The 23,308-nt window shown below is 35.3% G+C and overlaps 1 protein-coding gene across 1 annotated transcript in view; it reads left to right on the top strand.

Moving 5' to 3' along the window:
* Positions 1-23,308, top strand: part of PDK3 (pyruvate dehydrogenase kinase 3) — a 169,945-nt gene that overhangs the window by 108,461 nt on the left and 38,176 nt on the right. The window contains exons 4-6 of the mRNA XM_044670151.1: positions 11,447-11,518; positions 21,138-21,322; positions 22,738-22,827. Coding sequence (XP_044526086.1) covers positions 11,447-11,518; positions 21,138-21,322; positions 22,738-22,827 — 347 coding nt within the window. The remainder of the gene's footprint in view (positions 1-11,446; positions 11,519-21,137; positions 21,323-22,737; positions 22,828-23,308) is intronic.

Below are 23,308 nucleotides of genomic sequence, written 5' to 3' on the forward strand. Positions count from 1 at the left end.
TGGAAATGTCTCGATTCCACGTACCTTCCACGCTGTGCCCTGTTGTGGGGTTCCTCCGTTCGTCTGGACTTGTTTTTATGTCCCCTTGAGGAGTTTTGTATGTTTCAGTCAGGAGAGGTTAAGAGCTGCTTCTTACTCTGCCGCCATCTTAACCCGGAAGCCCCGGATAGCCTTTTTTTTAGCAAGAGTCCCTTGGATTTGATTTGGATCCTTGAATTGCTGATAATAGTTCATTCATTCACAATTGATCATCTTACATTATTGCTATTATTGTGTACAATATCTCCTAGTTTTGTTCATTTCCCTTTGCATCATTTCATATTAATCTTTCCAGATTTTTTTGTTATCCACCTATTCCTCATTTCTAAAGGCAAAATAGTATTGTTACAATCATGCCACAACTTGTTCAGGCATTCCCCAATTGATGGACATTTCTTTAGTTTCCAATTCTTTGCCACCACAGAAAGTGCTGTTCTAAATATTTTTTAACTAACAGGTCTTTTTCTCCTATCTTTGATCTCTTTGGGATACAGACCTAGTTAGTAGTATTGCTGGATCAAAGGTTATACACAATTTTATGACCTTTTAGGTGTAGTTCCAGATCGCTTTCCAGAATGGTTCTATCCGCTTCCAACAGTGTAATGGTGTCTCAATTTTCTCATGTCCCTGTCAACATTTATCATTTTTCTTTGTCATATTAGTTACTTGGATTTCAGTTGTTTTAATTTGCATTTCTCTAATCAATAGTAATTTGGAGTATTTTTTCATATGATTAAAGATAGTTTTAATTTCTTCATCTTAGAACTGACTGTTCGTATCTTTTGATCATTTATCTAGTAGGAATGATTTGTATTTTTATAAATTTGATTCAGTTCTCTATATAGTTGAGAAATGAGCTTTTTGTTAGTGACACTTGCTATAAAATTTCCCTCCAGTTTTTCATTTTCCTTCTAATCTGGATTGCTATGGGTTCTTTTGTGTGATTATTACACTTTCATGGTGAGCATTCACAGCATAGAAATTGGCAAATACTGACGATATGGACTTCTGATATATTATTTTGTTGATTGTCTAGTCTTAAGAAAATGATGGGAGAAAATGTTAATAATGAAGATTAAGCTTAAAAATGTGTTATACATACTTGAAAAAATGTTCAAATATCTAATTTCTTCCAATTACATGTAAAAACATTCCTTTTTTAAAATTTTGATTTCAAATTCCTTCACCCTCCCCACAAGATGGCAAACAATTTAATATAGGTTATACATGTGTTGTCATGCAAAACATATATCCATATTAGTCATTTTGTTAAAGAGAACATAAACCAAAAAACAATGAATAGTTTTTTTTATTAATTATTATTTATTTTTTTGAAAACTTAACATGGTTACATAATTCATGCTCTTACTTTCCCCTTCACCCCCCAAATCCCGCCCCCATGACTGATGTGTATTTCCACTGGTTTTAACATGTGTCATTGATCAAGACCTATTTCTAAATTGTTGATAGTTGCATTGGTGTGGTAGTTTCTACATCCCCAATCATGTCCGCCTCAACCCATTTGTTCAAGCAGTTGTTTTTCTTCTATTTCCACTCCTGTTCTTCCTCTGAATGTGGGTAGCGTTTTTTTCCATGAATCCCTCAGCTCTGCTATTTGCTTCCTTTTTATGGGCGACTTCATCCCATTCACATTCAGAGTTATAATTATCAATTGTGTATTAGGCAACATTTTGGTATCCTCTCCTAGTTCTACCCCTTCTTACGCTATTTCCTTTTAAACCAGTGGTTTGCTTTATGCCAGTAACCCTTGTCCCCTCCCTTTATTTACTACCCTTTCTACCCCCTCCCTTATTATTCCCCTCTTTTTATTTTTAAGGCCTAATGAATTCCCTCCCCCTTCTTCTCCCCTCCCTTTTATGACCTCCCCCCTATCCTGCTCCCCTTGGTTTATCCCTTCTGACTTTCTCCGTAGGGTTAGATAGAGTTTTATATCCCAATGGATAATATAACTACTCTTCCCTCTCAGGGTTAATTACACTGAGAGTAAGGTTGAACTATTACCTCTTAATGCTCTCTTCCTCTCCTTCTTATAATAGTATTCATCCCTTCCCCTTCCCATGCCCTCTTTGTGTGTAATAGAATATCCTATTTTTCTTATTCATTCAAGTTTCTCTTGGTGTCCTCTACAATTCACCTCCCTCTTTCCCACCCCCATATCATCTTAGACCATTTAGTATTCCAACCTCTCCCTATGAATAATTCTTCTAATTACTATAATAGTGAATAGAGTTCCTTACAGAGAATTATACATAACATTTCTCCACATAGGAATACCAATAATTAGACCATATTGAAGCCCTTAAAGAGGCAAATTTAAAAATACGAGTTTTCTTTCCCCTCTGTTTCTTAATTACCTTTTCATGTTTCTCTTGATTTTTGTGGTTGGATATCGAACTTTCCATTTAGTCCTGGTCTTTTCTGTGCAAATACTTAGAAATCTTCTATCTTGTTGAATGCCCAAATTTTCCCTAGGAAGTATATGGTTAGTTTTGATGGGTAGGTGATCCTTGGTTGTAGACCCAGTTAGTTCTCTTGCCTTTCTAAATATCATATTCCAAGCCTTGCAGTCTTTTAGAGTGGAGGTTGTCAGATCCTGTGTGATCCTGATTGTTGCTCCTTGATATCTGAATTGTCTCTTTCTGGCTTTTTGTAAAATTTTTTTTCTTTTACTTGGAAGCTCTTGAATTTGGCTATTATATTCCTGGGGGTTGTCTTTTCTGGGTCTAGTGTAGAGGGTGATCTATGCATCCTTTCAATGTCTATATTTCTCTCTTGTTGTAGAACTTCAGGGCAATTTTGCTGAATAATTTCTTTTAGTATGGAATCCAAATTTATATTTTTGCTTTTTCAGGAAGACCAATGATTCTCAGATTGTCTCTTCTAGACCTGTTTTCTTGGTCTGTCACTTTCTCATTGAGATATTTCATGTTTCCTTCTATTTTATCAGTCTTTTGACTTTGTTTTATTTGTTCTTGCTTTCTTGAGAGATCATTAGCTTTTAATTGCTCAATTCTAGCCTTTAGGGACTGGTTTTCGGCTATAATCTTTTGGTTTTCCTTTTCAATCTGGTCATTTATGGTGTTCAATTTGCTTATCAGTTCATTTGATTTCTGAGCCTCACTTTCCAATTGCAAAATTCTGCCTTTTAAACTGTTATTTTCTTTCCAGATTTTGGTTTCCAATTTGCTTACCATTTCGTTTGATTTTGGGGCATCTTTCTCCAATTGGAAGTTTCTGTCTTCTAACCTGTTAATTTCCTTTTGAGCTATTTCCCACTTCTCTCGCCAAATCTCTTCCATCTTTCTCATCATCTCAGATTTGAACTCTTCAATAGCTTGTGGCCAGTTTTAGTTATTTTGGGAAGGTTTGGATATGATTACTTGTTTGTTCTCCTCTGCTGTTTGCTCTTTTGTCTGGATTTTATCTGTGTAAAAGTTGTCAAGTGTTACAGATTTCTTCTTGATGATCTTTCTCTTTTGGGGTTCTTGTCTCTGGCTTGCCATTGTTAGCCCTGCCCCCTCTCAGGTTTGTCCTCACTCTCAGGGTCTGTCTGCGCTCTTTAGGCTCCTGAGGTCTCAGGTCTAGTTGTTCTCAGGGTCAAGCCTCCTGTTGGTCCCCTTGCTTGTTCCTCTGCCCGAGGCTCCTTTAACAGTCCCAGGGCGCTGCTTCCACAGTTGTACACCCCTCTGCACTGGGTCCCCACTCAAGGTCCGCGTCTGCGCTCGGGGTCAGAGTTCAAAGTCCGCGCGCGTTCTTTAGCCTCTTGGGGTCTTATGTCTTGCTGCTCTCAGGAGCAGGCCCTAATGACCCCCAGGTAGCTGCCAAGGGCTTAATCTGTGCCCCAAACTTGCTCTAACTCTTGTGCTCTGGCTTTGGCACTGTAGGTGGTGTGGGGTGGGGGAGGGGTTGCTCAGCTTGTGTTTTAGTGAGAGCTGTTTCACCTCTTTATAGCATGGAAATGCCCCGATTCCACGTACCTCCAATGCTGCGCCCTGTCGTGAGGTCCCTTTGTTCCTCTGGATTTGTTTTTATGTCTTCTTGAGGAGTCCTGTATGTTTCAGTTAGGAGAGGGTTAAGCAGCTGCTTTTTACTCTGCCACCATCTTAACCAGGAAGTCATCATGCCTCAATGAATAGTTTTTTAAAATATGCTTTGATCTACATTCAGACTCCATTTTTTCTTCTGTAGCTGAATAGCACTTTTTATAAATCTTTCAGAATGGTCTTGGAGAATAACTAAGTCATTTACAATTGGTCTTTGCAAAATAATGCTGTTACTGTGTACATCGGTCTGTTTCTGCTCATTTCACAGTCAGATACCACAACTTGGTATGACAATTTCCATTTGATGGACATCCCCTCGGTTTCCCATCCTTGTAGTATACAGAATTGGGGTCATATAGTTTTTTCTAGCTTTGGCTGAGTTCCAAAAGCTGTTAGAGGTTTAGAATCTTGAGGAAAAGCAGTTGACTGGATCTTCCGTAGAGGGAGGTGGTCAATGAGCGAGCTGCTTTGAATACCTAGCTTTAATATTGAAATTTAGCCTAGCTTTGATATATTTACTTAAGAAATTATTATTTTAGATAAACCCTGTATATCTTCCTTTCCTAATACCACCCTTGCTTTCCCTCCCTTACCTTATATGTTGTGAAGTTAATAAGGAGAGTAATTAGAGAGGAGTTAAATCTGTGAAGTGTTACCTAATTGACAGCCTAGTTATAGTTGGTCAGTCATCATTTATTCCCTTTAGATAGCACCTAGTAAAAACTGAGTTTAAGGCAGGTCCTTACTCAGACTCCATCTTTACTTCCCTTCCCCCACCTGAGGTTCCTGAGACAACTGATAGGGCTTTCCTTTGATCCACCTTCCTAACAAACCATCCTTCAAACAAAATAAACCCTTCTTGTGTTTCAACAACTCTAATTAGTATAATTTGTCTGTTAGTTATCAAGTGGGAAGAAGAGGGAAAGAGACAACATACTCTGGGCTTAGAGGGAAGCTGGGCATCCATCTTGAAGGAAGGTGTTACTTCAAAACAGGTCCCTCCCTGTGAAATTAACTAAAGCTTGTTTGTTAATTTCAGTCCATTCTATTTCCCTCAGCTTGTGTTTGAGTCTAAGTCCCAGTCTGTAAGCCTGCTGTGTTTGTCTGTTTAGTTTAACTTCTCTTCTCCCTAAAAGATCTCTGTTTCCCTTCTGTGTTATACTCCTGACTTCAGTCCTATTATACCCTGAATCTCCTTTAATCCCAGCCTACCTGAAACCGAGATTACCCACTTAGCAAGTCTCCAACATCCTCCTTTCAATTTCCCTTATCCCAAACACTTTTCCTCAAATTACCCACCTAACATCCTTTGCCACCTGCAAAACAGCTTCTATAAATATTTTTGTGGAATATCATTCTAAACTCTGATCACTTTCATGTTATTATTTATTATTATTCCTATTGACTCCCAGAGGAGCATAGGGCCGCAACCATCTCACGCCAACGAACTCTGTTCTGGGCAACTTCCCCCAACTGGGCATCTCATGCCAATGGACTCTGTTCTGGGCAACTTCCTCCAACTGGGCATATCTTTGCCAGGTCTGTTTTGGCCTTCCAACTTTCCTCCTCCCTGGTGGGTTCCATATTTTTTTTTTTCATAGCGTCCTAACTGATGGGATACTGAATTGTTTTTTCCCAGAGTCTGGTATTGGAGATCTTTTCAGGCCATCTGATGTTCAAGATTTGATGTAGGCATCTGTTAACAAAGACCTGGAGTTTGTTGGTTTTTGCCAGCACGCGTCATGGACTCTGTTGGAGAGCAATCTTCCAGACTAGGTGTTCGTAGGTTTTGTTGGTTTATTGAGGTTGCAGTTTCTGTAGCAAATGAAATTTTTACAGGGTGAGGTTGCTAGCCTCGTGCCCAACCCTCCTCCTTTTTCAGCCGGGCTTGGGACCGTCCTTGATGGAGTTACATGTAGAAACTGCTAAATCTTGTGTCATTTTGACTGTGGCTCCACATATTTGTATGGTTTCTTTCTGGCCATTTACAGTATTTTTTCCTTGATCTGAGAATTGTGTAATTTGACTATAATTTTCCTGCAAAGTTTTCATTTTTAGATCTCTTTTGGAGATGATTATTAGATTCTTTTAATTTCTATTTTACTCTCTGGTTCTTGACTATAAAGGCAGTTTTCCTTGATAATGATATGATGTCTGGTCCCTTTTTCATCATGGCTTTCAGGTAGTCCAGGAATTTTCAAATTATCTATCTTGGATTTATTTTCCACGTCAGTTGTTTTTTCAATGAGATACTTCAGATTTTTTTCTATTTTTTCATTCTTTTGATTTGTTTTTGTTTTTTGATATCAGATGGATTTGTTAGTTTTCATTTGCCCAATTCTAATTTTTAAGAAATTATTTTCTTCATTGACCTCAATACCTCCTTTTCCATTTGGCTAATTTACTATTATAAAGAGTTTTTTTCTTCAATGAATTTTTGTATGTCTCTTTCCATTTGGCCAATTCTGGTTTTGGATTTTTTGTGTTTCTTTTACTGTTTGGTCTATTCTGTTATTTTCTTCAATATTTTTTGTCTTCCTTTACCAACCCATTGCCTTTTTTTCATAATTTTCTTTTATCACACATTTCTTATCCCAATTTTTCTTCTACCCTCCCTTATCTTATTTTTTCATATCTTTTTGAGCTCTTCAAGAAATTATTTTTCAGGCCTGAGATCAATTCATATTTTTCTTTGAGAACTTCCATTTGCCAGTTTTGATTTTGTTGTCTTCTAAGTTTATTTTTATCTTCCCTGTTAACATGGCAATTTTCAGTTATCAGGTTTTTTATTTGTTGTTTGATAAATTTTCCAGCCCATTTCTTGTCTTTTAACTTGGAAAAACTGTTAAAATTGGGCTATCCACTGAGTTAATGAGATCATTGCCTTGAACTTAAGGGTTTTTTCCCACAGTTGTTCTTGGTGCTAGTTCTGGGTTTCTGTAATTTTTCACTTCTTCCAAGGTGGTAAGATCTAAAGAGGGGCCTGTGCTCTGGTCTACGAGTCCAGCGCAAGCACTATTTCCCTCCAAGAACTGTGACTAGGGTCCTCACTCCCCTATGACAGCAAGTACTGGTGTATTTGTGCTCCTCCTCACCCTGTGCTTTGGTGCCAGCAAAGAAACTCCTATAATCTTTTCATCAGTTGTCAAATTCCTTTACCATCTGTGGCCTTAGAGCTCTAGAAGCTGCTGATGCCAATTCGATTTCCTCTAAGGCCTGTGGCTAACTTGCTAGGGCAAGGTCTCCCATTGTAGGGTCTGTTTAGATTGCATGCCACTCTTAAGCCCAGTGTGACAGACCTTTCATGCTGGGTCTTGGACTGGAAGATTGTTTCTCCCTGCCTTTTTGTCACTTCTGCCACTTAAGAATTTGTTTTGAGATGTTATTTTAAATTTATTTAGAAGGGAATTTAGGAGAGCTTAGGTGAACCTCTTCCTTTTCTCTACCATTTTTCAGCATACCATTCGGTATTGGTCTATAGTTTTACTTTTCTTCAACTCTTCCATTCCTATTTTAGATATCAGGACCATATTTGCCCCCTTGGAATAGTTTGTTAAGATGCCATTCTAATTTTGGAAATAACTTATTTGAAATTGGCATTGCTATTTGACTGTTTTAATAGGATTAATTATAAATGAATCTGAGACTGAAGTTTTTCATTTTTCTTTGATATTTTATGGTGTTTTCAATTTCTTTTTTCCTGAGGTTGGGTTATTTAAATTCTCCATTTCTTGTTCTATCAGTATGAATATTTTTAACTCATCCTTTTCATTTAAGTAATTGGTTTTGTTGACCTATAATTTCTAATAATTAATAAGGGCAAAGAGATTTTAATAATTTTTTTAATTTCTTCATTTTTTGTGAATTTCTTCTTTTTCATTTTTTATATCAACAACTTGGTGTTTTTCTTCTCTCTTGATTAGATTAGCCAAAAATTTTGTTCTTAGTTTAAAAATAAAAAGCCAATTCCTAGAGTAATTTAATAATTTGGGGTTTCTTTTCCATTATGTTTGTCTCCTTTGATTTTCAGAATTTCTATTTTAGTTTTTAGGGATTTGTGGCTTTCTTAGTTGGTTTTCTTTTTCCTTTCTCCTTTTTCTTTCATGCTTCTTTTCTTTCTTTTTTTAGTTGCATGCAAAATTCCTTGATCTCCTTTTATTTGTTGATTTAAGTGTTTAGAGATAAAAATTTTCCCTTGAGTAGTGATCTGTCTTGTTATATTCTTTGAGGAAATAATCTATGGTTTGTATTATTTGTTCTTTGACTTAATAAAACTTTAGTGCTAAATTATTTAGTCCCCATTTAATGTTTGAATCTTTTCTTCAGTGACTCTTTGTTGATTATAATTTTCATTGTGCTACAAAGTCAGTAATGGATGTTTTTAGTAATCTGGTTTCACACCCTAATAGATGATCAGTTTTTATAAAAGTGCCTTGCATAGCTTACAAATATGTACGTTACTTCCTGTTCAGTAACTGCTAGAGAGCTATCATAAAAGATCTCTTAAATTTGGTTAAGGTCCTTAACTTTTTTATTTATCTTTTCACTGCATTTGTCTAGTTCTGATTTATGGGCATATTAAGGTCCTAATCATTAGTTTTGCTTTTTATTCCTTCCTATAATACAGTTAACTTTAAATACTTAGGTATTTTGACATGTGGTATATGAGAATTAATATTATTTTAATTAAATAATGAACCTTTAAGGATAATGTAACTTTCTTTTTTAGTTTTTTTTTTTTTAAAACCCTTACCTTCCATCTTAGAATCAATACTATGTATTGGTTCCAAGGCAGAAGAGTGGTAAGGGCCTAGGCATTGGGGGTTAAGTGATTTGCCCAGGATCACACAGCTAGGAAGTATCTGGTGTCAGATTTCAGCCCAGGACTTCCCTCCTCTAGGCCTGCTTTCAATCTACCAAGCCACCTCACTACCCCTTTTTTATATCTTTTAACCTTTTTTTGTTTTTAATAAAGCCTTGTCTGAGACTGATTCCTTATCCATGTTTTTTAAACATTTGCTTGAAGCATAATAAAAATTTCTCCAGCTTTTCATTTTAAACTTGTAGATGAATCTTTGTTTCAAATATGCTTCATGTAAACATTATGTTGTTGGATTCTGCTTTTTAACCCCTTCTCTTACATCCCTTTGTTTTATGAGTTTATTCCATTCACCTTTTTTGTTATTATCAATTATATATTTCCATCCATAGTGTCCTCTTATATTTCTAATCTTTATTACCTCTCTCTACATAGGAAGTAGTTAATGAAAAGAAATCAACACTAGACATCTATAATCAAAGTTTTCTAATTAGGCTTCTCCTTCCCTCCTCTCTTCACCTAGTCCAGATCCTTATCTTATACTTTATATTTTTCCTTCTGTTCCCCCATTTTGGATATACCCTCTGAATAACTTTATTATTAAGCCTTCCCTTCCCACTCTCTGTCCCTAAATGTTTCTCTGTTGAATTTATTGATTTTTTTAAAAAACCTTTACCTTCCATCTTAGAATCAATACTCGGTTCCAAGGTAGAAGAGTGGTAAGGAGTAGGCAATGGGGGTTAAGAGACTTGCCCAGGATCACACAGCTAGGAAGTATCTGAGGCCAGATTTGAATCTAGGACCTCCTGTCTCCAGGCCTGGCTCTCTATTTACTGAACCACTTCCTGCTTTCCCTGGCCAGTGTGACCTTCTGTTAGCAGTGGTCTTGGATATATCACCAACCGTATCTTATGTTGTTACTCCAGTGTGGACTCTCTGGGGACTAACTAAAAATGACTAAACAACAGCAGAAATCACTGTGTATGTTCTTTAATTTCTGCTTCTGTTAATCCAATTCTACCCCAATTAATACATGTGTCTTCTCCTATTTCTTTTAAATTCTCTGTGCCTCTGCGTAGTGCTATTCTATTACCTAGATTAACCACTACTTGTGCAGCCATTTCCCAGTTGAAGAGCACTTACTTTGTTTCCAGCTTTGTGTTCATTCAAATAATGTTGCTATGAATGTTTTAGTGCACACCAGGGGACCTTTATTTTTGTTGCTGACCTCATTAGGTTAAGTAATGGGATTCATAGAGTTTATGTAACAGAGTAACATAGAGTTACATACTTTTTTTTTTTTTTTTTTTTTTTTTGGCACAGTTCCAAATAGTTTCCCAGAGTGATTGGATTAATTTATGTCTCTACCAACAATAAGGAAGCAGCTTTGTACAAACCCCCTTCAACTTTGGCTCTTTCCACTTTGTCATCTCTTCTAATTTAATAGGTTTTAGGTAATAACTTAATTTTATTTTAGTTTAAATTACTCTCAGTGTAGAAATTAAAGCTGGTTTGATGGCTTTTGATTTTATAGTCAATCACTAGGTTGACTGCCTCATTTTCCTTTTTTGTGCTCAGAACTTCCTGCCGCTTCCTTGATAGGAGTTTATTTGACTTTGGCCCTGCCCTTTAGGACCTAGTTCCCTTGTCTTTATCCTTTCTCCTCTTTCCTTTTCCAACTAATGGTTTCTTTAGATTGGAAGTAAATAATATTCTTTTCTTTTCATTCATACTCAATAGCAGGGCTGATTTTAATCTTCAGAAAGTTTTTACTATACATTATGGTGATTTCTAAAATACCAGCCAATACATTTGCCTCCAAAAATTTGATCTTATACTGAGGGGATAGGATTAGTCTTTCCCCTAGCCTGTTTTGTTTTACTTCCTTATTCATCACTTATAGAGGAAACTAGAGTCAATTAAAGCAAAAAATCAATAAGGTTAGGAGCAGCACAGAGGACTAAATTATAGAATATTCCCAGGTGTTTGGTGGGTAGTCTGTTCATCTCTTTTTATGCAAAAATCTTTGCATTTATTACCAGTATAGCTGGTTTGAGATCAGAAAAGCTACAGTGTTGAAGATGGCAAAGTAAGTTGAGCTCTTAAGTGAATTTGACTCCCCCAGAATTTTAGCATTGAAAAGAACCTTCAGAGGCCATCTTAGACAACCCATACCTGAACAAAAATTCCCCTTTACAGTATGCCCAAGAAATGATTATTGCCCCATAGAGTCCATTCTTCATTTACAAGAAAAGAAAGGACCATCCTGGTAAAGGATGAAATGCTTTATTGAAGATTTTCCTTACATGTGTTATAGATAAATTATAATAAAGTAGGGTTTAAATGTTTAAGATTAGGTATTATTAGGTGGCTTATCAAGCAAAGCTGGAGAATTCTAAATGGAATGGGGAAGCAGGAAACATTACACCCTACTTTATTAATTTATCTACAACACATAAAAGAATATTTCTTATAATCAAGCTATAATTTTAGTTCTTAATGTCATTTCCATTTAATTTTCTAGGTACATGCAAAGCTTTCTTGAATTTTTAGAGTATGAAAATAAGAGTCCTGAAGACCAACAAGTGTTGGATGAGTAAGTATACTTCTTTAAAATTTATTTTATTTATTTATTTTACCTGAAAATTATTTTATTTTTTATTTACCTGGAAGTAATGCTATGGAAGCAAAAGAATGGGCGAATTGAATTTGTCATTAGGACATTTTAAGTCAAATGTAACCGAAACCAAGACTAGATTTTTTCATTCATATTCCGCATTGAGATTTTTTCATTTGAATTTAAAATTTAGCTAGAACTGAAAGAATTATAGCAGTGCATCTTATGCTTCAGAGTAGAATTAGTATTTGATATGTAATAAAAGAAAATAATTCACTGAAATATTTGTCAATTTTGAATAATGGTGCCACCCAGTGGTGGCTATAAAAACAGTGTCCTGAGTGGAGTCTTTCATAGAACTTAATTTAAATTTCTGCCTTTAGAAAGTCTGTTTTCTATCAGTATATTTGCATGTGAGTAGCAGAAATTCCTCAGTACTGGTCTTAGTTCCTTAAGTGTGTATGTTGGACATTTTAAAGGAAAAGGTCTGCCTATTTCCTCAGGTACTTTCCTCTATTGTGGTTTGGTGCAGTGAAAAGAACAATAAACTTGGAATGGGATTGGCTAGGGTTCAGTTCTTCTTCTGTTAAGTTGCTTTGCCAGCCTGGCCTAGTGGCTTCATATCCTTGGGCTTCAGTTTCCTTGATTGTAATATAAATGAGGGGACTAGACTTTGTTATATATAAGGTTCCTTCTAGTCCAGATGTTCTCTCATATGCTTCTTCATAGTTCTTTCTTATAGGTAGCTATAACTGTTATCACTTTTGAAGCATAAGCTAATTTTACATAGTTGTATAATAATGTGAATATAGTGACCACATTGTGCTTAGTAAAGTTCAGTAAAAAGTTGGTGAATCTTAGAAGCACATAATTCTAAAACTGGAAAAGAACCTTAGAGCTCACCCATTTGAGTCTCCTTATTTTGGAGTAAGGAATTGAAACTCAGCAGTTGAGTGACTCACCGGACATTACATATTAAGTGACAGATTTGGACATAAAACTGGAACCTTCAAACTCTGAATTCTTTTCATTATAATGAGTTAGCTAATGAAAAATGTTCAGTCTAAATTCAGATAAAGTGTATTGTTCTTTCCAGTAACAACAGTGGCTTAAAAAATATTAAATTTTGTTAAAGAGCTGATTGTTAATTATTTTCTAACATTAATTTTTGCTGGGACCTTTTACCTTGTTCTTCATTCAGATACAATAAGTTTAAGGATGATTCTACATAAAATATTGGATAGCATATTTATATATGTCCTCACAATCCTTAAGTAACTTTGAACCTGATGTTTAGCTTGTTCTCAGATTGTAATCTCCTACTGAGTTCGTTTGGTTTTCTGACTGTGAGTTAAATCCAGTTGGCTTTGGAAGGAACTTGCTTAGACACAATTACAGATTAAAATATCATATCATGTTGAGGTTCATTACAACCATTCTAAAAGCTTTTTTTTTTGGTTTTGTTTTTAATGATAGTGTAATACAATTGTGCTTAGTTGAAGATAAGACTTAGGCCAGAGTACCATCTATAGAACTGCCTTTTCAGAGGCAGAGTCAAGATGGCCACTTAGAAGCAGCAAAAATCGAGTCCTTTCTGAAAACCCTTCCACACCGATCAAAAACAAAGTGCTTCAAGGGGACAGAAAACCGAATCTAACAACAGGACAGAGCCAGGGGACCCTCCTGCTTGATTCAACTTAAAAGATATGCAGAGAAAGATGAATTCTTAGGTTTAAGGGAAAGAAAGAAGAAAAGTCCCAGGACCTTCCCCCACCTGCTGTGCTGAGTCTCCAGTGGTTGCTAGGATATCCAGGTGAGAGCTCCAGCCCAGAGGGAGTGCCTTACTGCCACAGCCATGTGAAGTTCAGGGCTGTGACCACAGCTGGCAAGGAGGCAGCTGGAGGAGAGGCACAGAGAGGGCAGCCTGGTTGCAGCCATCTGCCACCCCTCTCCATCTTCGGTCCCTCCCCCTCTTCTTGAGGTTTTTCCCTCAGGGTACATCCACCTCTGCAGATCAGCTCCTCCCAACTTAATCCCATCTATCAATAGGGTAGAAAAGAAGCCTTCAGAGGGCAAGGAAGCTCAATCTCCAACACTCCTCCCCCACTGATTGCACCGAGAGCCCCAGATCTGGCAGCTGGCAGAAAGGAAGAGAGAGGAGTATGAGAGTAACTACCTTCAACCTCCACACTTCCACCTAAACCTTCAGCTTCTTTTGGCAGCTGAGGAAAATCTGATCTCAGGGCTCATTAATACTCCATCATCTTAATCTAGTCAGTCAACAGAGCAGAGAAGAAGCCCCTTCAGGACAGAATTGCCCAAACCCACATATCCAGCAAATAAAGAGAGGAGCAATATTACAGTCAATGCTTGGGGAAAAGAAGGAAAAAATATGAATAAGCAACAAAAAAAGAAAAAAGAAATTAAAACTGACAGATTCTATCTAGGTAATGAACTAAGAACAAATGGAACAAAGGAGGACCAAGGAATTACCAAGCAAAACTACAAGAATTCCAGTGAATTGGACGTAGGCTTTGGAAGAACTCAACACAATTCAAAAAACAATTAAGAGAGCCTGAAGACAATTGGGAAAAGAACTTAAAAAGCAAAATAAGTCATCTGGAAACAGAGGCACATGAACTAAAACAAGAAAATGTTGTCTTGAAAGCCAGAATTGACCAGTTTGAAAATGAGACAAAGAAAGTGAAAGATGAACTACAAAGAAAAACAGACCAAAAGGAAATGGATGACCAAAAAGCCAGTGATGAAATTCAGTGTTTAAAAATTAGAATCCCAAAACTGGGAGCAAATGACTTCATAAGGCAGCAAGAGTCTATAAAACAAAATCAAAAGAATGAAAAATTTGAGGAAAATATGAAACACTTTATTGATGAAACAACAGACCTGGAGACTAGATCCAGAAGAGACACCAGAAAATCAGGACAAAAGTAAAAGCCTAAAGATGGAAAGAATCCACAAATCATCTCCTGCATTAAATCTTACCCAGTTGACAATGCCCAGGAATGTTATAGCCATATTCAAGAACTGCTAGACCTAGGAAAAGATACTACAAGCTGTTGAAAAGAAACCATTCAAATATCATGGAGCCACAATTAGGATAACACAGGACCTTGCTGCATCCATAGTGAAGGACCAGAAGGCATGGAATATGATATTCTGGAAAGCAAGGGAATTGGGCTTACAATAAAGAATCAACTATCCAGCAGAATTGACTATATTCTTGCATTTAATAAAAGAGAAGACTTCCAAGCAGTCCTAAAGAAAAGACCTGACTTAAACAGAAAATTTGAGATGCCCAAACACAGAACTCAAGAGAATCACCAAAAGGTAATTAAGAAAGGGGGGAAAACTTTTTTTAAGGGACCCAATAAGTTCAAATGATTTGTATTCCTATAGAAAAGATGATATTGGTAACTCCCAAAAATTATTATTATCAGGGTAGCTAGAAGAAATATACTTAGAGGGTACAACTGATAAACTGTATAGGATATGTCAAATATTTATATATATGTGTGTATATATATATAAAAACTAGGGGTAAAAAAAGAGGATAATACTAAGAGAAATGGGAAGAGAGATAAAATGGGATATATATGCGCATATATATTTCATAAAGAAGCACATGGGAGTGGGGGAGAGACTAAAAACAGAAAGAAAAGTACAAACCAATGTCCTTAATGAAAAATAGATACAAAAATCTTAAATAGAATACTAGCAAAAAGACTCCAGCAAGTTATCATGAGGATTATTCACTATAATCAGGTGGGATTTATATCAGGAATCCAAGGCTGGTTTAATATTAGGAAAGCTATCCATATAATTGACCATATCAGCATCCAAACCAACAGAAATCACATTATTATCTCAATAGATGCAGAAAAAACCTTTGACAAAATGCACACTCATTCCTACTGTAAACACTAGAAAGTATAGAAATAGATGGGCCTTTCCTAAAAATAATAAGCAGTATATTTTTAAAACCATCAGCAAGGTGACCCTGGGCAAGTCACTTGACTCCCATTGCCCACCCTTACCACTCTTCCACCTATGAGCCAATACACAGAAGTTAAGGGTTTAAAAAAAAAGAAAAGAAAAAAAAAACATCAGCAAGATCGGGATATTATTGGGGATGAAGATACTAAACCACAACTCTAGTCAAACTATCAACAATATGGAATTAGGTCTTAATCAGTGATACATGTAAAACCCAGTGGAATTGTGCGTTGGCTAGGGGGCGGTTAGGGAGGTTTGGTGAGAGGGAAAGAACATGAAACATGTAACTATGGGAAAATACTCAAAATAAAAATAAAAATATAATTAAAAAAATCTAAGGTAAAATAAAAATAAAACCATTAGCAAACATCATCTGCAGTGGGAATAAATTAGAAGCCTTCCCAATAAGATCAGTAGTGAAGCAAGGATGCCCATTATCACCTCTATTATTTAACATTGTACTAGAAACACTAGCGATGGCAATTAGAGAAGAAAAAGGAATTGAAGGGATTAAAGTAGACAATGAAGAGACTAAACTATTACTCTTTGCAGATAATATGATGGTCCTCTTAAAGAACTCTAGAGAATGAACCAAAAAGCTAATGGAAATAATCAACTTTAGAAAAATTGCTGGATACAAAATAAACTCACACAAATCATCAACATTTCTATATATTTCCAACACAACACAGCAGCAAAAGTTAGAGAAATTCCATTTAAAATCATCCTAGACCAGTGATGAGCAAACTCCGGCCTGCGGGCAGATGCGACCCCCTGAAATGTTCTATCCAGCTGCGCAATATTATTCCTAATTTGAGGAATACAGTGAGTAGGATGTAATACAATGAAACTTTGAAAGAGTTGCCTTTGAAACAGACTGACACATGAACATTTCCTTTCCTTTGGCTCCCTCTTTAAAAAGTTTGCCCTTCACTGCCTAGACAAATAAAATATTTAGTAATCTATTTGCCAAGACAAACACAGGAATTATATAAACATGACTACAAAACACTTTACATACAATTAAAACTAAATCTAAATAATTGGAAAAACATTAACTGCTCATGAATAGGATGAGCTAATATAATAAAAATGACAGTCCTACCCAAATTAATTTACTTATTTAGTGCCATATCTATCAAACTGCCAAGAAACTTTTTTTACTCAATTAGAAAAAACTATAACAAAGTTCATTTGGAAGAACAAAAGATCAAGAATGTCAAGGGAAATAATGAAAAAAAATGTGAAGGAAAGTGGCCTAGCAATACCAGACCTTAAACTGTACTATAAAGCAATGATCATCAAAACAATATGTCTCAAGATCTTTTTATCATCTCCAGATAATTTGATAATGATGGCTTAGTTGATAAGAAAGAAGCGGACATGTCTTTCTGTCAGCTCATAGTGCTCCTGTGTCTCTTTGCAATGAGCTTAGGATTGTATTTATATAATGTATACCAAACCCAATTCACACACACACACACACACACACACACACACACAACAACAACAACAACAACAACAACTTTACAACTGTGTAGGGGTTATAAATTATACAAAACCCATTAGAGGCTTAAAAGTAGAAAGTAAGGCTTTAATGTTTTTTAATAAGAAAAGATATGGATCATAAAAGGGGTCAAAAGAGGAGTCCCAGATTTTTATCTATTTGAGACTGTTTCTCTTAGTGGCCTCCCACAAATATGCTACTGGCTAAGAGACAGAAGGGAAGATCAATGGAATAGACTTGAGGTAAATGTCTTCAGCAAGATTGTGTATGATAAACCCAAAGATCCCAGCTTTTGGGACAAGAGCCTGCTATTTGACAAAAACTGCTGGGAAAATTGTAAAGCACTATGGGAGAGATTAGGGCATCCTACACCAAGATAAATTCAGAATGGGTAAATGACTTAAATATAAAGAAGGAAACTATAAGTAAATTAGGTGAACATAGAATAGTATACCTGTCAGATCTATGGGAAAGGAAAGATTTTAAAACCAAGCAAGAGATAGAGAATATTACAAAATATAAAATGAATAATTTTGATTACATTAAATTAAAGTCTTTGTACAAACAAAACCAATGCAATCAAAATTAGAAGGGAAGCAACAAATTGGGGGAAAATTTTATTAACCAAAACCTCTGACAAAGATCTAATTACTCAAATTTATAAGGAGCTAAATCAATTATACAAAAAAATCAAGCCATTCTCTAATTGATAAATGGGCAAGGAACATGAATAGGTATTTTTCAGATAAAGAAATAAAAACTATCCATAAGCACATGAAAAAGTGTTTTAAATCTCTTATAATTAGAGAAATACAAATCAAAACAACTCTGAGGTACCACTTCACACCTAGTAGGTTGGCTAATCTGACAGCAGAAGAAAGTAATAAATGTTGGAGGGGATGTGGCAAAATTGGGACACTAATGCATTGCTGGTAGAGTTGTAAATTGATCTAACCATTCTGGAAGGCAATTTGGAACTATGCTCAAAGGGATTTAAAAGACTGCCTGCCCTTTGATTCAACCATACCACTTTTGGGTTTGTAATCCAAAGAGATAATAAGGGAAAATACTTGTACAAAAATATTTATAGCCACGCTTTGTAGTTTCAAAAAATTAGAAAAGTAATGGATCCCATTGATTTGGAGAATGACTGAACAAATGTGTTATCTGATGGTGATGGAATACTATTGTACTGAAAAGAATGTTGAACTGGAAAGACTAACAGGAATTGATGCAGAGTGAAAGGAGAAGAACCAGGAGAACCTTATACACAGAGACAGACACACTGTGGTACAGTCGAATGTAATGGACTTCTCTACTAGCAGCAAAGCAATGATCCAGGACAATCCAGAGGAATTTATGAGAAAGAATGCTATCCACATTCAGAGAAAAAGCTGTGGGAGTAGAAACACAGAAGAAAAACATTTCCTTCATCACATAGTTCGATGGGGATATGATTGGGGATGTAGTCTCTAAATGATCACTCTATTACAAATATTAATAATATGGAAATAGGTTTAGGACAATGATGCGTGTAAAACCCAGTGGAATTGCTTATTGGCTATGGGAAGGAGGAGGGAAAGAACATGAATTATGTAATCATGGGAAATATTCTAAATGAATTAATTAAAAATAATAATAAAAACTAGGAAATTTTACATTATCAAAGGCCAAAAATGAATTAAGTAGTTACATATTTTTAGGATGTAGATTTCTATTATCAAAACATAGTGTTTAGGAAGTTTTAATACTTTCTAATATTTCTTTTTCAGCGATCCTATTCCAAATTGTGGAATAGATTAGAGAATTTACTTAGCAGCCATAGACAGTGTAATTGTGGAAAATATAGACAATTAGCCTAATGTTTTTGGCAAGGGGCAGTAGGAGGTTGACAAGTAATGATATAGAAGACTGTTGCCATGATTCTGTGAAAGAGAGTTTTAGGGAGAATTTTCTTAGAAGTTAGCTTAGTACTGAAATAATGTGACTTAAATTCAAGCAACCTAAAGAATTACAGAGAATATGCTTATGAAAATAGCTTTGTAAACTATAGAGTTTGGATTATTATTGTTCTACCTTCTTGCATGTATGTTTCAGCAGAAAATTAATCTTAAGGAATAGATATACATGATGTGATAGAGTGAACAAACCATCCTGCATATGAAAGGAAGAAGTAAATACAAACAAAAGTTATGGGAGTACCAACGTTTGATGTTTTATTGGTTTTGTAAACAACTCTGTCCTGTATTGATTCCAATGGCTTAGTAGATGGGACCTGACAGATATATGTTCCAAATCAGATTGATGTATTTCATTTAAAAATGGAGATTATCAGAAGTTTTTCAGTTACATATAGCTTTGGCATTTGTACATTTTTTTTCCCCTTTGCCCTTTGGAGGTATTTGAGATACTGCTGAAAAGTAGATTTATACCTTGCAAAAGGAATGGACCATGTTCCCTATCTTATTTATGGAAACACAATGTAAATTTGAAAAATCCTGAAAAATGCATTCTGGATTAGTAATATTAGAGGATTCTTTTGGAATAAATTTCCTGTCCTGAGGAATGATATGACCCAAAAAGATGAGAAAACTATTATAGTCATTTGTCAATTTAGCTTGGAAATTTTGAAAAGTTTACAATATGTTGGACCATTTACAAAGAATCCATTGATCTTTTATGATAATTGACTTCAATTTCTTAATTAATTCACAGGTGTTACTAACAAAAGTTCTGTTTGTAATTATTTATTGTTGTATAGCACTATACTCACCATAATGAGGAAATCAGAGCAGTGAGGTCTATAGAATTGGGAAGGCATATTGGCTTTGAGGGAAGTTCCAAGTTTTTTTCTACTCCAGAGCTGTTTATAGTCAGCACATAGAAACTTGGAGAACTCTTACTTCTTTGCTGGTGTTCATTTATTAAAAGCTGTCTTATTATACTGTTGTTATAGAACAGTTTGCCCTTGAAAGAAAGATAGGGGAACAAGCAAAAACACCAAGCATTACACAAATATTATTTTATCCTTATAACTCTGTGAAGTAGGTTCTTTTAATTTCCCCATTTTTTACCAATGAGGAAACTGAAGCAAACAGGTTAAGTGACTTGCCATGGGGACACACAGCTACTATTTATCTGAGGCATGATTTGAATTCAATCTGTGTCCTTCACATTTTCAGAGCTCTTCCTTCTTGATTATTTTACTCTTTATCTTTATTATTCTTCTGGTGGTTGTAGATTTTTTTTTATTTTACTTGTAAGGGGTGGGAGAATAAGAAGATAAATCTTCAACCATCTGGAGAAGGAAAAAAATACAGAAATATTAAATTATTAGTGTATTTTGGTTAACTCCCTCAATCCCCTTTACATGTTATTTCTGAGAGACTTAAAGGTTTAGTGTAAGATATTTTTAGTTTTATTAATATTGGAAGAAATACCTAAAAAGAAAGATTTTTTACTTTTAGGAGTTCATTAACAAGTCTTTGTTTTAAGATAAACCAAGGTGGTTATTTCTTTGAGGAGAGTCATCATACAATTTCATAATATGTTATTCATGATAAATGACAAAAAGTAGCAATGAGTTGTCGAATTTTATTTTCAGTTAATGAACAAGCATATATTAAATACTATGTACTAGCAAGTGTGTTAAACATCAGGGATACAGAGAAAAAGAAGAAAAATTCCTGCCCCCAAGGTGTTTACATTCTAATGGGGGGGGAATGGAAGAACACTTCTATAAATCATACCATACATGATAAATACACAGTAGATGGTGATATACTTAAATTTTTCACTTTTCTCTGTATGTTTTTGGAGAAATTGTTTCTGATGGGAGAAATACTTGACTAAAAAAAGCTCTGAGGTCCAACTGAGTACTGTAGTTTGTCTTAGCAAGCAAGACTATCTTGCGTATTGTAGTAGATACTAGTTGTCCCTTTAACTTTGGAATAAGTAAGCAAATATGTACCACTTTAGATAATGAGAAGTCTCCAGACTTCAGCCCTATTAAGACATGAAGACTTGAAGCATTTTCATACATTAATCAGTTTCTCTGTCTCTTTTCCTCCTCCACAGCTTTTTACAAGACCTCATTAAAGTCAGAAATAGACACAATGATGTGGTTCCTACCATGGCACAAGGGGTGATTGAATACAAGGAGAAATATGGTTTTGATCCTTTCATTAGCAGTAACATCCAGTATTTTCTGGATCGATTTTATACCAACCGCATCTCTTTCCGCATGCTTATTAATCAGCACAGTAAGTTGGGATTTTGTTTTTCTACCCTTGAAAAGACAATTAGAATTGTTGCTCCTAAATGCCAGGATGCTGCATTGATTTGAAGTTTCCTTTCCTCACTGATGACTGACTCTAACATTCCAAGATGAAAAGAAGGCATATGGCATATTGTGACAGGTTGTAGCTAGATAGAATAAAATTTGATGTGACTAGTAATTATTAATCAGAGCCACTTGACAGAAAATAGAATCTGTCCATTTAAAAATATTAAATCTAAATCAGAGCTCTTATTGGTGCCTCAAACTGTAAGACTAAGGCTAAAGAATTTTTCCTTTTTAATACATGAAAGATGGGGGTCAGAAAAATTTTAAGGTATTAATAAGCCCTCAATTACATTATCTCTGCCTACCAATCTTTGATTTTTGTTTTAGTATTTGGAATTTTTAAAATCTATTATCAGAACAAATGTGTCTCCCTTTCTGGTTTTGCCTTTTTTTGTGTGTGTTTAAACATTTTCTGACTTTCCCTTTACCAACTTGAATTTTTGTTGATAGAAACAGCATTCCTAATATAAGACTGTCCATTTTCAATGCTCTGTCCACCTCTAGCATTGCAAAATCAAGATTGTCTAACTGATTTGCCCAGTTAAAAATAATTCTGTTGCAGTACAATGTGTTAGAGAACTGAATGACTATTACTACTCAAGATAATATGCAAAATGTATTTCATTATGTACATATTCAGAGATAGTGTTAGCCCCTACTGGGTTACCTGGCACTTTTTACTGTATATACTGTATATAGTTGTTTTTTCTCTGGCAAAAATTATTTTAGAGCAATATATATATATATATATAAATCATGCAATAAACATGGATGTTATAGGATTCCAATTTGAGTGTGACAGGGAAGGAGACTTCCTCCTATCAGTTTAAATTTATTGAGGACTCTTTGATCACACAGCAGCTTCTTTTGATTAGACTTTTTTTTCTGTTCTTTTAATAGACCATGGGAATTTGTCCTTCATAATATCTTTTATTGCTACTTTCAGGGTTCCTAACCTAGCTGTCCCTCTATTAGTTCTTAACCTTCTTTCACTATATACCCTTTTTTAGGAAGTCATTGCCACCCTTTTCTCTATTTTCTCTCTGGAAAATAAACATTTCCTACTTTTCTGAGATGAAAGTTGCCTCTTAATTTAATTCCCTTTTCTTCTCCACAATTCCTTTCAAACTCCGTAGATTCTGTTCAAGTATAAGACAAAATGAAGATCTTGGAATTCTGAGGATAGGTCAGAGTCATGTTTTTATTTCTAGGTTCACCTGCCTCTTGCAGGGTCAAAGGTCAGCTATTCTGACAAGTCAGCTTTAAGAAATTCACTGTTTCGCTATTCATTATAAATGTATGTTTACTAATTTTTTTTTCTTTCTCTTTAAGCACTCCTTTTTGGCGATGACACTAATCCTAGTCATCCTAAACACATTGGGAGTATTGATCCCAACTGTAACGTGGCCGAAGTAGTGAAAGGTAAGGAGACCAAATAAATATTTTTGTCTAAAAAGTAGAGTAGAGTTTTTTCTTTAACTTGAGATATCATGACCTTCATTCCAGATATATATAGTTAAATGCAAGTTCCACCTACTTATCACAACTCCTGGGGAACACACCATTTTTTTTTAAACCCTTAACTTCTATGTATTGGCTCCTTGGTGGAAGAGTGGTAAGAGTGGGCAATGGGGGTCAAGTGACTTGCCCAGGATCACACAGCTAGGAAGTGTCTGAGGCTGGCTTTGAACCTATGACTTCCTGCCTCTAGGCGGGAACACGCCATTTAATCCCTGATTATTTTCCATTCTAGAAAATGAGGTTGATTATAATTTAATCTACTTCTATAAGGGTGAGGGGATAGGAGGTGGTGATCCCACAAAAAGGTGCTCAATAATTATGAATTTACTCAAATTAATAAAATACCAACTTTTTGTATAAGTTGTTTGCTTTTAAAGAAATC

This window comes from Gracilinanus agilis, chromosome 3, assembly GCF_016433145.1.
Source record: "Gracilinanus agilis isolate LMUSP501 chromosome 3, AgileGrace, whole genome shotgun sequence".
In the NCBI taxonomy this organism is placed as follows: Eukaryota; Metazoa; Chordata; class Mammalia; order Didelphimorphia; family Didelphidae; genus Gracilinanus; species Gracilinanus agilis.